Source organism: Mytilus trossulus, chromosome 8 (assembly GCF_036588685.1).
Source record: "Mytilus trossulus isolate FHL-02 chromosome 8, PNRI_Mtr1.1.1.hap1, whole genome shotgun sequence".
NCBI classification, from domain to species: Eukaryota; Metazoa; Mollusca; class Bivalvia; order Mytilida; family Mytilidae; genus Mytilus; species Mytilus trossulus.
In genome coordinates, this window is record NC_086380.1 from 67,254,927 (window position 1) to 67,272,970 (window position 18,044).

An 18,044-nucleotide genomic window follows, 5' to 3' on the forward strand; every position below is an offset into this window, starting at 1 on the left:
AAAACTTAGGTTTTAGTATAGAACCCCATGTCCTATGGGAAAGATCCTGTCCGCTCCATATCTTGAGAACCATTATGATTTCAAAGTTTATACTTCACATGTATATTAACCAACACAAGAGTTGTGTCATAATGTTTGTTCAAATTTGTAGGTCAACGTTCAAGGTCAAAAATTTAGATTTTATTATGGAACCCCATGACCTATGGGAAAGATCCTGTCCGCTGCATACCTTGAGAACCATTAGGATAAGTTTGTACTTGACATGTTTATTAAGCAACAATTTTGTAGGTCAAAGGTCAAGGTAAAACACTTACAGTTGGGAATCCCATGTCCTATGGTAAAGATTGTGTCTGTTATTGACAGCGGGCCCACAGTGATGGCTCCCAATGGCCATCTCACTGATATCTAGTTATTTTCAGCTTTTTTCAGGACAAGTTATTTATTATTCAAAATCCTCCTGGCCCTCAACATGGTCGTCCCCTTAAATAGTGTTTGAAGGTAGAATTTGCTAGATATTTTAATTTTTCTAATTTTGCCTTTTATAAAGAACTTCTAATATGAAGCCTACATACTTTTAAGCATTTTATCAAATTACTTTGAACTCATTTTCAACTTAGTAAAAAAGCTTGAAAAGTTGTATCCCTGTGTTTAAAAGTAATAAAAACTTTTTAAATGCATTTTTAGCTCACCTAGCCTAAAAGGCCATGTGAGCTTATGCCATCACTTGGCGTCGTCTGTCATCCGTTGTCCGTCGTCGTAAACTATTTCAAAGATCTTGGATCTTCTCTGAATCGCATTTATCCATACTCATAGTTGACTAAAGACTATATTATCATACAAAAATCACGTTTCTATACATAGAAGTCCATACATAAAGTATACCTGAGTTTGATTGCATTTTTTTAAGGACACAGAGAAGACAAAAATACCGTTAAAGATTTTTACGCATGACAGGAGGATAAGAAAAGGTGTATTTGCCTCTTCATTTGCAGATATGGTCAATAAATGTAAGTTTATACTGCTATGGTTTGAATTTGAATAGTAATAATAAACAAAACAAGAAGCTGGACATCCAGGGTGATGTATTGCCATCAACTTTGTCCTCTGTCCAACTGTCTCATCTGTTGCAAATTTTCCTTTAAAGAATTCTTCTTAAATTGTGAAACCTCTGAGTCCATTAAAAATACCTAAATGTAAAAATGCCCTACCCTACTAGTGAGGCTACCTAGCTAGAAAATAGCTGCCTACTCAAAATCTTTTATTGTCCTGATGTGAAAAAGTACACAATGCTTATTACCATTAAACACAGATCAGGTTCGAAATTGGAGAGTGTCACTTTAACTGTTACTGAGTTATGCCCCTTTTTAACATAAAAATTGCTAAATCTGTGGTTTCCAATCTCTAACGTTCTGTAGTTTGCCTCAACCAAATATTATGAAACTTACATACAATGCTTATTACCATAATACACAGATCAAGTAGTTATACCCACTTATAAACATAAAAATAGCTATAACTTTTAAGTTTCCGATCTCTAACTTAAGTTTGCTTCAATCAAATATTATGAAACTTATACACAATACTCATTATCATAACACACAGATAAACACACAGATAAAGTTCCAAATATGTGAGTGTCAAATTTACTGGTTGGTTAGTTATGCCCCTTTATAAACATAAAAAAAAACAAAAACAAATATATTTACATGTGGGGGCATCTGTGGCCAATGGACACATTCTTCCATTTTTTACAACTCTGTTAGAAAGAAAAAGGACACAATATATATAAAGATTGTCTTAAATTCTAATGAAACAATTATCAAAATCCATCTAGGATAAAGATTGTTCATGAAGTAAGTAAATTGGTAGGAGCAACACAGGTCCTGTAGCAGTCTGTCAAAATTAAATTACTAAATATTAAATGAGCATGTCATTTGTTTAATTTTTGGAATTGGGATCATTTGCTGTAATTTACATAATATAATCACATTTATATGAATAAAGTCATTTCTTTTTAGGTAAGGAAAAGTTTACTATTGCAGAGGTCAACCATATAACATTTGTTCTAAATGAAGATGGTGTGGAAATAGATGACGAATTTTTTTCAACTCTCACACCAAACACAATCCTCATGATTTTGAACGAAGGTGAAACATGGAACAAGCAGTTTGGTATGATTTTTAAGTTTTGTTGTAAATTTGCATCAAGATGGTTAAAAGGTTCAAAATGGATGTTATAATTGCTTCCAATGTGCTTAATTATAGCATGGAGTTGTTGTAAAGATGAACAAACACTAAAAGCATCCAATTCTTTATTTTGTACGACCATAAACAAATGTCCTTAGCATTGTTTATGGACTTAGGGGATAACATTATTGTATTGTATTTTAACATCAATTCTCTATAAGAATCAACCAACAGGTGGCCACCAAAAAAAATTGAGAAAACTTGAAAATGTTTTTTTCCATGCAATATAGTTGTGTTATCACTAGAAATAAAGAAGAAAATTTGATTCTATCATGATTTCTTTGTTGTTGCTAGGGACAAATTTTACCTTAGCAACCAGCTAAAAAATTTTACTCAAAACTGATATTCTAAATATGGTCAAACTATTTTTTAATTGCAATTAAGGTTAAAAACAGATAATCAGTGATGAACAACATGGTATTATTCGTAATAAAACATACAGATACTTTGATATTTGTGAAATCTTAACTAAGTATACATGACACAAAGTCAGGTCTAAACCGATAAGTTTAATTTGGCCGAAAATGGGCATGTTTTGACCCTTAAATATTTTTTTGCAGAAATGTAGACCATAAAGGACTTTAACTTCATTTGGAATCACCTTTTATTTACACATTTATTTAGAAAAATATTGCTAAAAAAGGTATCACAACCCCCCTTTTTCACACAAACATGATGTTATTATTAACACACTGTTTCACAGAGATCTGTAATTCACCAAATATTACTTCATGCTACTAACATTAATGAATTAATGGTTTAATTGTTGCATTAGTATGGGACTCTGGCCTAAGACAATGATATATTGCTAAATTTTAAAGGGCAGGCGGGCCAATGGTCGCCCTTAAAAGACCAGTATGTCCATCCTTGCCTATGTCCATAACACATCATGTCCACACGTATAATTACAAATTTTATACATTGCATATATATTTATTTCCACTAGAAAATGTTTTTTAATGTATGTACAACTCTGTGGATCAAAGGTGAAGGTCTAAAACTTCGATCAGATATGAAGAATGAAACTAAATTACTGCATTTATGTTGCGATTAAACGTCGAGGGTTTTCATTAATGTCCATTTTCAGATTTTTAGTTTATTACCGTTATTTGTAAACATAAAATTTGTAATCAATTCTAATAGGTATTGATTGCGTTTTTAAGAATGTGATAGGGGGTAACCTGGTATATCCAGCTTAAAAATGAGCCCCAAATACCCTATGTTACAATTAAACTTTGGGGTATTTAAAAAAATTCAAGTTTTAAGCAATTTTGGTTAAAAAATATACTTTTACCTCCAAAATAACAAAAAATGACTACCAAGATTAGTGTAGCAATTTTAGTATATATATGATAGTGGGCAATTTCAGCTGTAAAATGAGCCAAAAAAACATTATGTTGCAATTAAACTTAGAGGTATTTCATAAATTTCCGGTTTTCAGCGATTTTGGGTGAAAAACCAGACTTTTACCCCAAAAATAACCAAAATAAAAGACAACTTGGCTAAATGGGGATTTTTAGTATGTGATAGTAGGCACTGCCATCTTAAAAAAAAGCCCAAAATACATTATGTTGCCATTTTTTCTTTGTTCGGTCAGCTTTGGCATAAATTGACAGGACAGAAAGGATTGTTTTTGCCTGTAGGGCGTTATTAATAAGCACCATGTAGTTGGTTTCAGGGGTATTTACCCAAAAAAGTGTTTTGGTGAATTTGATAAGAAAACAACCTTTTCTTCATTTTTCATAATGATATTTGAGGGGAATTCTGCATTTGCAGTTAATCCCATATTCAAAATTATCAAAATTATCAAAATCCAACTATTTCTTCAGTTAGAAAAATATAGAGAACGGGCCTTAAATCTTATAATTAGACAGAAAATTTTATCAAATATGGTTTTAAGGTTATATTACACCAATATTATCCACAACCCAACTTCTGTCTAGGAATTTCTTGTTTGTTTTAATTGTCTGATTTTATTCCTCAAATAGGTCAATTACTAGAATATATGCAAAAATACCTTTGAAACCAAGGAAAGTCTTGTTACCATGGCAACGAGACCACAGGGATGAAAATTTTGGTCAGATTCATGACCTTATTTATGGTTGAATACTTTAATTTGAACCCAAAAAGTATAATAATGAAAAAAAAAATGTGGCCAACATTTTTCATATTTGGGTGATTCTTACAGAGAATTATAAGATGTTTAAAAGCTCTGACAGCATCAATTGGGATTGGGAGTTTACTGGCAACATGTTAGCAGAGACATCCCCAATTGATGCCGTCGAGCATTAAAATACAATATTGTTATCTCCATTCTAATGAAACTGACAGAAATTAGCAATGTTAAATCAAACACTAAAAACTGTCAAATGCCGTCTGCACTTGCAAGACGTTTTCATAGCATCAATTTGACACTTTCTCATAATCTTTATTTTTGGGGGGGGGGGGGGGGGGGGGGGGGGCAGCATGACATTAATGTTGGACGATATAATACGTTAAAGACCCCTGCATATACAGGTATATGTTTAAAAAACTGTTTTATCCTTATGCTACAATTAAAGCTTGTCCATATTTCATAACTTCAACAGATGTGTTGCACCAATAATCTGTCAGACTTAATTGAGCTGTGAGAATGTTGTGATTGTCAACTGTGTCACCACACAGATATATATATATATATAGATAATAAGATAGAGTGGATAAGTTTATTCTCTAAAACCAAATAACAATTAAAGGAACAGAGAGGTACATACTGACTTTGTGGGAGTCTAAGCAGACAAAATTTTAATTAATATTTATTTTAAGCACTAAAACTGCAACTTTGTACTGATTGATTGAGAAACTCAGTTCATAACTGAAAATGTGTTAAATGTCATTACTGAAGTTGCCAGCTCCTGGGTACAGTTCTTGAAACTAAAAAGATAAAAAACAAGACACGAACATCTTTGTCCTAAAACACAGTTGATGGGGAACATTCAATTTATTGTAGAATCCAGTGGTAGAGAGCAAGACACATCAGCACCAGGCATGGAAGGTTAGTGAAATATTTTTATACCCCCGCTTTGAAAAAGGGGGGTATACTGTTTTACCTCTGTCTGTCCGTTCATCTGTTAGTCCGTCCGCCTTTCCGTCCCATAACTATTTTTCGTGGCATTTTTCTCAGGAACTACATTACAATGATTTCTAAATTTGGTTTCAAGGTTAATATGAGTGAGCTATACGGTGTGATGTGTTTTCAAATTCATCACTTGACAACTTCCTGTTTACCGAACACTTACATAATTTTACACATGATAGCCAAGTTGAAAAATTTTAGTCACATTTTTCTCAGGAACTATGTTACCTTGGATTTCTGAAATTTGGTTTCAAGGTTTATATGACTGAGCTATACCATGTGATGCGTTTTCAGATTCATCCCTCAACAACTTCCTGTTTACCGAATACTTAGATCATTTTACACATGAAAGCCAAGTTGAAAGTTTTCGTCGCATTTTTCTCATGAACTACATTACCATGATAACAGTGATTTCATAAATTCAGTTTCAAGATTTATGAGTGAGCTAATACCATGTGATGTGTTTTCAGATTCATCACTTTTAAAACAACTTCCTACTTATCCTATTCTGTTAGCGGGGGTATCATTAGTGAGCAGTAGCTCACAGATTCACTTGTTTTTTTTTGTAATACATGAAATGTTGCATTGTCGCCAGTTGATTATTAAAATTCTAGGGTTCTACAGTAGAGAAAGTTGAATCTCTTAATTTTGAGCATTGGTATTTGAAAGGTTTTACTTTAGCTATTCAAACTTTAGAAATATAATAATTGGCTGCTAACAAGGTACAATTATGTTGCTCCAATTCTTCAAGTCATTTAAAGGAATATGTACTGTAGGGACCGTATTTGGCTCCCAAATATCAAGTTGTAAATTTTGATATGAGACTTGTTGCATTTCATATATTGATATATAGAACCAAAAAAAAAACATTAAAACTACTCAACGTGACAAAGGGCCATGTGAGCTTATGCCATCACTTGGCGTCCGTCGTCGTCCGTTGTCCATCGTCGTCCATCGTCGTAAACTATTTCAAAGATCTTCTCCTTTGAAACTACTGGGCCAAATACTTCCAAACTTTAACATAATGTTCCTTAGGGTATCTAGTTTATAAATTGTATCCATAGTTTTGATCCATTGACAAACATGGCCGCCATAGCTATAAATAGAACATGGGGGTCAAATGCAGATTTTGGCCTATATCTCAAAAACTTTAGCATTTAATAGAGCAAATATGTCATGGGGTAGAAATGTTCAATAGGTCAAGATCTATCACCCCTGAAATTTTCAGACCAATTGAACAATCCATTGTTGTGTTGCTGCCACTAAAATGGTTATTTTAAGGAAATTTTGCAATTTTAGTTTTTTTATCTTGAATAATATAAAAGATAGACAGAAAGTGTAAATAGCAAAAAAGTTAAGCAAAGTAAGATCTACAAAAAAGTTAAATTGACCAAAATTGTCAATTGACCCCTTAAGGAGTTATCACCCTTTAAAAACAATTTTACACAATTTTGTCATCATGTTTGCTAACATTTAAAAATCTTCTGCTCTGAAACTACTTGGCCAAATACTTTGGAACTTATACTGAATGTTCATTAGTGTATCTAGTTTATAAATTGTATCTAAAGTTCTGATCCATCGACAAACATGGCTGCCACAGCTATAAATAGAACATAGGGGCAAATGCAGATTTTGGCCCATATCTCAGAAACTAAAGCATTAAGAGCAAATCTTACATGGGTTTAATTGTTCATTAGGTCAAGATCTATCACTTCTGAAATTTTCAGAAATAATTGGACAATTCATTGCTGGGTTGCTACTACTAAAATGGTAATTGTAAGGAAATTTTGCAGTTTTAGATTATTATCTTGAATAATATGATAGATAGAGAGAAATTTTAAATGGCAAAAATGTTCAACAAAAAAAGTTCTACAAAAAAGTTAATTGACCAGTATTGTCAATTGATCCCTTAAGGAGTTATTGCCCTTTAAAGAGAATTTTACATAATTTTGTCATCATGTTTGCTAACATTTAAAAATCTTCTGCTCTGAAACAACTTGGCTAAATACTTTGAAACTTTAACTGAATTTTCCTTAGGTTATTGAGTTTATGAACTATATCTGAAGTTTTGCTCATCGACAAACATGGCTGCCATGTCTAAAAAAAGAATATAAGGGTCAAATGCAGTTTTTGTGGCTTGTTAATGATTAAACATGTTTAAGGGAAATTATGCAGTTTTTGGTTATTGTCTAGAATATTGTTATAGATAAAGATATAAACATCAAATATAATCATGATAAAATATTTAAGCAAAAAATTACAGGTGAGCGACTCAGGCTCTTGAGAGCCTCTTGTTTCTTAAAATCCTAAAATATTTCAACAAAGAACCAATTGTAGTGCATTTGAATTAAAAATGTCAAAATATTGACCATTTTGAGCTGCTTTTTGGTTTACAAAATATGTAATTTTTTGCAAATATGGTCATTTTAATAGCCACTATATATTTTGAGAATACTTTTTAGCTCACATCTCCAAAAGAACATGTGATTCTGATGCATGTGGTTGAAATTATTAGTGTGCACCATGATCCGCAGAATTTTATTTATTCATTAAAAGAAGAGATGCTCCAACTAAAGTAACTGTTATACTTAGTTATTGTGATTTGTAATTAAATCACATTTTTAACTCCATTTCGTTTCTATTTCAGTGTCTACCTCAAAAATAATGGGTTTCATTGAACAAGCCAGAGCTTCAAAAAGAAAATGTGTAAGTTCTACTATATACTTCCGTCTGTCAGTCCTGTTCTTGTAATAAGGACATACTATGTAGATGTGCATATTGACAGGAAATTATGATCAAATTTTATTTCTATGAGTTATGCCCCCTTGAACCTTTTACCTCAATATACTACAGTCTGTCAGTCCTGTAATTGTCATCGTAACTCTTCTGAAACTACAATACAGAATTTCATGAACCTTTGTAGATAATAATAAGGACTTACTATGTAGATGTGCATATCGACAGGAAATTATGATTCATTTTTTTTATGATTATGCCCCTTTGAACTTATTTGCTTCAATATATACCTCTACAACAGTTTGTCATGGCAACTTTTCATGAAACCACACAACCGAATTTTATGAAATTTTGTATATAATAAGGACATACTATGTAGGTGTACATATCGACAGAAAAAACAAAGTTTTGTGGAGTATATAGAAATAATTCTGTACATCCGTCCTCCCTTCTGCCTGTCCGTCTGTCTATCTGCCTGTCTATCTGTCTGTCCGTCTGTCTGTCTGTCTGTCTGTCTGTCTGTCTGTCTATATTTCCTAAACGGATGGACCAATATTGATGAAACTTTACACAATGTAACAATGTGCTTAAAGTAAAAAATTTCTGGTCGAAATTGTTTTAAGGGAGATAATTGAATTAACTTTGTTTTTATATAGCCATAAATGGCAACAGGTCTTTTAAGCGCAACTACTCCTTAACAGATCTATCAATATTGAAATAACTTTACACTGTTGTTGTATACAACCTGAAGATGTGCATGAAAGAAGATATTTCTTGTCAGATGTTTACAAGGGAGATAATTGCGATTTCTTAGTTTAAATTTCACAGTATTTGGCAATAGGTCTTGTAAGCACAACTCCTCCTAAATAGCTGTAGCAATATTAATGACACTTTACACAGTTGAATACATGACCAGAGAATATGCATAAAGGAAGATTTTCTTTGTCTGAAGTATTTAAAGGGAGATAATTGAACTTACTTTATATAGATGTAGTTATATTTATTTCCACACACTACTTAAAATATGCAAAGATAGATTACTCTAATCATTATTAATTTTAAATGTTCTGTCAGTTTAATATAGCTATATGTAAATGTATGCATATTCCCTTTATTTAAAGTCATTAATAGTAGTGACACATTCATTGTGTGTCAGAAATCAATGATGTATTAATTATTTAATCTCAATCCAAATTCAGAGCTGTATCAAGCTTGAATATAGTGTAGTAAATATGCAATAATGGCATGGGGAGTATCCTTAGTGAGTTGACTAACAGTTTTATGCAATACCCGGGTACTCTCATAATGCATAATACTTTCCACACTCATCTGTGTCCACTCTTGTTTTTCTATGAGTTATGACCCTTTGAACTTAGAGTTTTGGCCTAAATATACAACTGCAACAATTTGTAAGTGCAACTCCTCTGAAACCACATAACAGAATTTCATGAAACTTTGAAGTTAATGCGGACATGATATGTTAATGTGCATATCCAGAAAAATTTAATCAGTTAACTTTTGTAGAGTTGTGAGGCTTAGTACTTAGGATTCTTGTGAGATTTTGTTTTTCCAGTTACAATGTAGGCTTGCTTTATATTATAAATAATATAATGCCTTTGTAAAAAATCTTTCTTCTTTTTACATGATTGGTGATTGAATGTTTTATAAATGTTAATACACATTTTTATCCGGATTTTTGAGGAAAATAACGTTATTGATTTTGGGATGTAAGGCATGTGGTAAGGCTGGTTGCAGTGAAATGTTGTCCGTGCATTTACTCATAAACTGTTCAACCAAGTCTTTTGAATTTTAATATGTTGTTACTGACATAATGGAGGTAAAGTTCAATTATGACGATTTTGCTTTTACCGTTAAGGATCGAGTTACAGTTCTTGAAATATTGAAAAAATGGCGTTTCCTGTTGTGTGTGTGTGCATTAACTCTTGAACTGTTCAACCAATGTTTATCTAATTTTAATATGTTGTTACTGATGACTAAATTGAGGTCAAGTTTGATATTGGTGATTGTAACTTTTACCATTTAGGAGTTTTGGTCCTTGTGATATTGATAATTGCCAGGACACAAATACATGTAAAAAATCTGGTTTAGCTGTCATTCTGATAGCTCTTGTTAAGTATAAATTTGCCAGATAAACATTTACCATTACTTTACACAAAACAAAGCTTAAGTACTAAAATTCTGTTAGACTGATATATTTTCCATTTATACTGAGTAAGGTAAGAATGGACAGTATATTGTTAACTCTTCTGCTTTTTAGCTCACTTGACTAAAAGCCAGTGTGAGCTTTTGCCATCATTTAGATTAGAAAAAAAATAGTATTCTCTATAACCACTGAGCCAAATGTTTTGAAACTTTAAAGTGATGATCTTTTTCATATCCTTTGCAAAATTTCCTAATTTAAATTCTGTAAAAAAAAAAACAATTGGTCACAAGGGCTAAAAGTAGAACATTGAGGTAAAATTAAGTTTTTTGCTTATAGCTCAATAAAACTGACCGGATATAGTAAATCTGGCCTAGGTAAAAATGATTGGAAATTGAAGATCGGTCTACTTTGAAATTTTCAGAAAAATCGTATACTAAATGTTTGAGTTATTGTCCCTTTTAAAAATTTAAATTTTGACAAATGTTTGAAGTGTTTTTCTATTATCTGGAAAACCATAGAAGATAGATGAAAGCTATGAAATGCAAAAATGACCAGAAGGATACAATCTATCAACCCACTATCTTTCCTACAAATCAGACAACCCATTTAAGAGTTATTGCTCTTGAAATCACATTATTTGAGGCTTTTGGCTTTTATGTCCAAATCTATGGAAGATACATGAAATGTATGATCAACACAAAATTATCTGAAGGAAAAATTTATTTCCCTGCTTTATAATAGAACAATCTGTCAACCCCTTCAGGAGTTGTGCCTCTTGAAATGACATTTTCGTTTAGGTTTTTGGCTTTTATCGCCAAATCCATAGCAGATGAAAGATTGGATATTAAAACAAAAATGATAAGTTGGACAAAATTTTTCTACCTGCCAAATTGGAATTTAACAGTGAATGGCCCTGAACAGCCCTGAAAATAATGTTCAGTTTATCTTAAAAGGTGACATAAGAGCAAATTTACTTCGGATTACCCCCCAGTAGATGTAAAACCTATATCCCATATGTAGTAATGTCACATCATAAGCAGGTAAAAAATCTCTTAATAGTGTCAGTTAGTATTTATCTGAACTAAGTATCTGCACCTTTTGTCAGTATGAATAAGACGGACTAGTTTTACTCTGTTTGTTTTGGTATGAGATTAAAATTTGATAAAGCTAAATTCATGGTATGCCAGATTGCTTGTACTAAATCTACAATTTCTTTCCTGATGGTGTAATGTCCTCTAGCGTAATTATTGGCGGCATCTTCTTTTCCTGTAACCAGTTGCTCTGGGTGGAAAAGTTGACGGTAGGTACCAGTACGAACTGTGCAATGTTCATAATTTAACTTTTCAAACTGTTGTATTATCTATATTGTTTCAGACCAATTTACCAGGAACATCTGCACAGAAACTGCCAAAACCAGATATAGTTAAACTAGGTATCGGTTGGCAGCATTATTCCTATAACACTTCATCTTATCACCAAGTAAGAAGCTCCCGAAATAAGCAGATTCCATCACATGATATCAACCTGGCATATAATAAAGACTACGAAGAAACTCTTCAATGTTTACAAGACATTTTTTTCAAAAATGGCAGAAACTTTAAAGGCAGAATTAGTGAAATGGAGTTGAGGATTGGTAATAGTGCAGGGAGAGAAATCAGTAGGGATGGGTTCACTGCAAAACAATATTTTGTCAGACACAAAAGAAACGAATCTACTTATTGACAAAAATCAAGGTAAAAAATATATAATTGTCCATCTTTTTAACAGGAATACAACATTGAATTATCACTTAACCATAATCAACGAGTGTTCAGTTTTATAGCAGTATTTGTAATTTTAATTTGCTGCAGAATATTGTCATAGACACATTTCAGAAAATTTATGACAATGTGATTACTACACTAGTTATTGTAAATACAAAATTTAATTATTATGAGCTCACTTCTTGATTCCAAAAACATCTATTTGTAGCTCACCTGAATAAAGATCAGGGTGAGCTGTTGCATGATCATTTGCTTTCAGATTCTGTCCGTTGTAAACTTTACTTTAAAGGTCTTCTTTTCTGAAACCACTTAAGAGATTGCTTTCAAACTCAATACACATCATCTTTAGGTTGGTGTATACTAATTTTGGTAAATTGATTACCACCAACTGTCATCTGACCTTGACCTGATTTCATGGTTCAGTGGTTAAAGTTAATTTTTTGTGTTTGGTTATTTTTTTCAAATACTGTATGCAATATGTCAACTATTTGTAGTGTAATAATATTTTACAATGTACATGTCAGTCTGGCATATTTTATGTGACCTTGACCTCATTTTATTGTTCATTGCTCAATGTTAAGTTTTTTTTTTTTGTGTCTGTTTTTTTAATACTATAGGCAATAGGTCAACTATATTTGGTGTATGGAATGATTGTAAGGTTTATATATGTGTGTCTGGCAATTATCATCTCACCATGACTTCATTTCATGGTTCCTTGGTCAATCTTAAATTTTTCTGGTTATGTTAGTTTCTAAGATACTAAATGCAAAAGGTTAATTATATTTATAGCATGTAAAGTGTTGTAAGGTGCACATGTCTGCCTTGCAGGGTTCATCTGACCTTGGCCTCATTTTCATGGTTTATTGATCAAAGATAAGTTTTCCTGGTAAAGTTAAAATTGTTTCTTGGATGTGAAAAAGTTCAACTATATTTCAAGCATATTTGGTGTATGGACTATGATTGTAGGGTGTATATGTATTTCAAATTTGGTTTATCTGACCTTGACCTCAATTTCTTGGATCATATTTAGTAAATGTGATAGTATATATTTAGGACTATCAACATAATATCAATTAGTAGTAAAGAAGGCAAGACATTTCAGCGTGTGCACTCTTATAACAATTTCCCAAATTTTCGAAATGATTTTGGGAATATCATGACATCTGGTAGAGTAAGAGCCATAATTTTCATTGCAAATTGTTAAGCTAATCATGATTTACAAAGTGATTTAAATGTCAGATTTCTTTTTATTTAAGAAATCTTATTAGGGACTGACTTGATATCTAAATATTTCAAGGCTTGTCACTACTTTTGAGATACACAAAATATATTGCATTGATCATAACATTCTAAACATCCTTTCCATGAACATATCCATAAATTTATCAATGAAATGTATGCTCAGATATTCCAGTTACAAAATGATGTTAAACTTGTCAAGAAAATTACATAACTTGTGCAGTTATGCTTAAATATTGATGAATCAGCTGCATTTTTCTCAATCTAAATAATTGAACTAGTGGTATTGAAAAAAAAATCATTTAATCAATAGGCATTTGTATACTTTATGCAAGCAATGTTTGCTGTAAATAAGATGAATATAACTTCCTATTTGTCAAAAAATAACTAGTGTGGCCAAAAGTATTCATCATTTTCAATTTTCACTATCTTTTTCATATATAAAACCATGTTTTTTAAAAAATCTGTTTCAAAGTAATTTCTGCACAGCAATAAACACATTCAATTCATTTCAAGAAATTTATAACAAACATATAGAAGAAAGTTAATGCATATTGTTATCTACTTTTTATCAAGTATCTTCCCTGAAACCATGGAAAACAATATGAAACCAAATTAATCCACAATCACTCCTGCTATACTGGATTTTCCTATCTGAGAGAAGATGTGCTGCATGATTATCCTAAATATGTGTAAAACTCTCAATTTTTATGACTGTAAACTAAGCTATAAGTATACAGATATAACAAATGAATCATGATCATGACAATAAGAGTGAAAAGGCTATGTTTCTTTCATAAAACAAGTAACCACTGAATTACATTTTTTTTAATAAGTTACAGGAAATTAAATTATTTGGTAAACAAATAATTTGTTGAGAGAAAAATCAAGAATATTTGTTTTCAAACATTTTTTTTTTTTTGAAATGTTTATAAAGGAGCGACTTATTTGTGTATCTTTCACTTTTCCCATAGGCTCAGCACATAACAAGTCTAGATTTTTCTATTACTTCTGATTCTGAGGAATCATTGCCAGATCTTGGTTCCCAGTTTACAGAAAACCTACTTTCATCTACCCTGCCTACAGTAACATGTTCCACTCCTTCGAATTCTGCACCACAGTTCACAGCACATGTAACCTCACCTGCAACATCCACACCTATTTCTCAGACAAGCTCTAATATTCTTGTTCATGCAGGTACACCAACAGTAAGTATTTGTTACAATCACAAGAATAAATTCAATGTTTGTATGTTCTGCATCATTGCATGTTGCTTGGTGTTTTTATAGGCCTGTCTTAGACGGAACATATTATGGTATACCGTTGTTCATCCATCAGTCCGTCTGTCCATCTGTCTATCCCCGTTTGTTGTCCACACTGTGGACAATAACTCAAAAAGGCTTTCACCAATTTCCATTAACTTAACCCCTACCATGCGGGTCCCGTCTTTTGACGGGTTAGGTGCAATTTTCAGAAATCGGCCTCCCGGGACTTGTGATGGTTTCAGAAGTGGGTTTTTTCGTTACCATGTCACAAGATATACTTCTCCAACATCTTTAAGCTATCTATCTATAACACTGAGTGTTATATAGTGACTGGGAGAACGAAAATTCAGACATTGTACTGTAAGGTTTCCGTAATTGGCCATTTTTGGAGGGGTGGGGTACACTTTTTGCACTGAAACACCCAAGTAAAGGGATTAAGGGGTTCCCTAAGGTTCCAAACATGCAGACATATGTCTAGTGTAAGCGTCATTAGACGTTGAATGCTACGGAATGCCTACTTCCGGTTTTGGGACCACGTCAAGTCGAAAAATCGGAAAAATCGTCAATTCGGCCATTTTTGGGTAAAGTGACATTGTGTAAACTACAGCAGCAACGTATTTCTTCTCTCAACGTGTTCTCTATATATATAAACTTGCTCCCCATGGACCACTCTCGGGATAGAACACAAACAAACCCACTCCCCAGCCTCCCTCCGGCTTGGGGTCAATAAAAAGGGCATCAAATCAGCCAAAATCGATGTTTTTCCATGGGGTATTCCACTTTTGACTGGGATCCTGCCCACCCACCCAAGCCTTCAACTTTTGTCAAAAAAGCAAGACATTGTGATCCTACATTCCGTCGGGGCGGCTGCGGCGGCCACAAATATTTACTCTATGGTTAAGGTTTTTGAAATGTTAAGAACTTTCTTAAACTATCCTGGATTTGTACCAAACTTGGAAAGAAGCTTGTTTATGATCATAAGATAGTATCCAGAAGTAAAATTAGTACAACAAAAAAAATCCGCATTTTACTTATAAATGGACTTAGTTTTTCTGCCAAGATAAATTACATTCACTCTGTGGTTAAATTTTTCAAAATTTTAATAACTTTCTTTAACTATCCTGGATTTGTACCAAACTTGGAAAGAAGCTTATGTCCATGAAACTTTGGTGAATTGTTAAAGTCTATTGATGTAAGCTCCCTTTGTGTTTTTTTTTTAATTTCATATTATGTGTTTTGGATTAATGGGACTTTATCGGACTATAGCTCAAATTCCTTTTAACCTTATATTTCCTCACATTATAATAACACAACATTAGGAATTACAGAAGAAAGCTCCCTTTTGATTTAGAAAAAGCAATTGCCGTGTTGTTTCAGAGTAATTAGAATTTTTAACAATTTGAATTCAGGCAATTTTCCCCATTTTTCACACTTTCTGTAGTGTTTCTAAATTTCCTGATTTCCTTGAAACTTTACATTACTGTTGGGATTGATATAATGAAGCTCCCTTTTGATTTTTTATTATTTATTTGTTGTTCTGGAGTTACAGGACTTAAACAATGTGAATTAAAGGAAATTATTAATGCTGTCTTTTCCAATTTCTATATGCGCAATACAGGTGGATCATGCACTCTAGGCACAGCTGTTTATTTTTTTTACCTTATCATATGTAGTTATACACAAAAATAACATGTGTTTCTGTATTCTGTTTTGGTAATAGAAGATACATTTTGGTTGAATGCATTAGAAATGAACAGATAAGGGGAAATAACTCTGTAATTTCAACTTATTTGCTGTCCTTCTAACCAATTTTATAACTTATTTAATTATTATTACCAGACACTTCCAAACAAAAGACTTAACATTTCTAACTCAGGAGGTTATTTACTATAAAATAGTATACTTTTTTTTCATCATGTTTCAATTTTTGAATTATTTGCCTGATTCTTCATAGACTGGCACTTAACATCATTTTTAATCTTATTTTAACAGGTAACCATGCAACTACCTAATACGGCGAGAAAATGTATCATATGTGCTGATCGGGAAATTGATGCCGTCATACAGCCATGTTTCCACAGCCTGTGTCTGGTATGTGGACTACAGATACAAGAACATTGCAGGAAATGCCCAATATGCAGAGGCAACATTGAAAATGTCCGCTCAATATTTTATTGTTAAATTCTAGATATTGGACACAAAACAATGTTTTTGAGAAATAATAATATGTAGTTTAAAGAGACCGGTCAAATTTCTCAAGGCATGGGACCGGTGCAAATTAGCATGGGACATGGACTTTTTAAAAGCAAAATTTCAATGGGACCAAGATTTTTTTCATCTAAGATCTGCATGGGACATTGACTTTTCTTTTATTAAATCAAATTAAAAAAAGTTCTGACTGTAAACTATGTATAATCGACTGCACAGCCACAAGGTTAAGGATAGTTCCACATATTTCTTTGCAAGGAAATGATAATCATGAAAACTCTCCCAATAAAATTCCTGTCTGGTTGAATTTTCAGTTTGCACAAAATTCAGATAGTAATTTTTTTTTAATTTTATAACTTTTTCAAATCAGTTTGGAATTCCATTTAACTTGACAGCTATAATCCCAATTATATACTGTCAAAGTAATTTGGTATTTGGTTTATTGCTGTCAAATCTATTATCATGTTTTAAGAAATAGTAAAAAAAACTTTAATTTTCAGTTCGGATTAAATACAGATGGTCACCTTTAAAAATATCCACAACTTTGTCAAATCAACTTTAATTGTCATAAAACTTGCCTTTTTTCTATATTATATACTGTTCTTACAAATTACAAAGTTATTTGGAATTTGGTTTATTGCTGTCAAACCTATAATGTTTTAAGAAATAGGTAAAAAAAAGCTATAATTTTCAGTTCGGATTAAATACAGATGGTCACCTTTAAAAATTTCCATAACTATTTCAAATCAACACTGATCGTCTTAAAACTTGATACTGTTCTTACAAATTACAAAGCTATTTGCTTACATACTGTCAAATCTACAATATTGTAATAAATAGTTAAAAAAGCAAAAATATTAACTTAAAGTACCAACTAAATATAGATGTCACCTTTAAATATTTTTATAACTTTTTTAAATCAACTTTGATTTTCAACAAGCTTTACAGTTATTTTTTTTTATATGCTGTTCTTACAATTTACAAAGTTATTTAATATTTGGTTAACTTAATTACTGTCAAACCTATAATGCTTTAATAAATAGTTAAAAAAGCTAAAAAAAAAAAAGTACTGACTAAACACAAATGGTCACCTTTAAAAAATTCCATAACTTTCTCAAATTAAATTTGACTTTCATAAAATTTGATTGTTATCTTAATTATATACTGTTCTTACAAATTATAAAGTTATTTAGTATTTGGTTAATTACTGTCAAAACTATAAGGCTTTAATAAATAGCTAAAAAAGCTTAAATTTTCATTACAGACTAAATACAGATGGTCACCTTTAAAAAATCAATAACTTTGTCA

General features: G+C 31.9%; 1 protein-coding gene across 2 annotated transcripts; it reads left to right on the top strand.

Annotated features, from left to right (window-relative positions):
• Window positions 1-250: 250 nt before the first annotated feature.
• LOC134681299 (uncharacterized) lies at window positions 251-17,671 on the top strand. 2 transcript variants are annotated; one of them, XR_010100602.1, is made up of 7 exons: window positions 251-1,007; window positions 2,019-2,171; window positions 5,236-5,280; window positions 8,009-8,067; window positions 11,636-11,994; window positions 14,238-14,471; window positions 16,521-17,666. XR_010100602.1 is itself a non-coding variant. In XM_063540868.1 (6 exons), exons 1-5 carry the CDS (start codon window positions 995-997, stop codon window positions 11,981-11,983), a joined length of 618 nt encoding a protein of 205 aa, XP_063396938.1. In that variant the 5' UTR covers window positions 251-994; the 3' UTR covers window positions 11,984-11,994; window positions 16,521-17,671. The 2 variants fall into 2 exon arrangements, 1 of the variants encoding a protein (XP_063396938.1); XM_063540868.1 differs by lacking the exon at window positions 14,238-14,471 and having other exon boundaries at window positions 16,521-17,671.
• The last annotated feature ends 373 nt before the right edge of the window (window positions 17,672-18,044 follow it).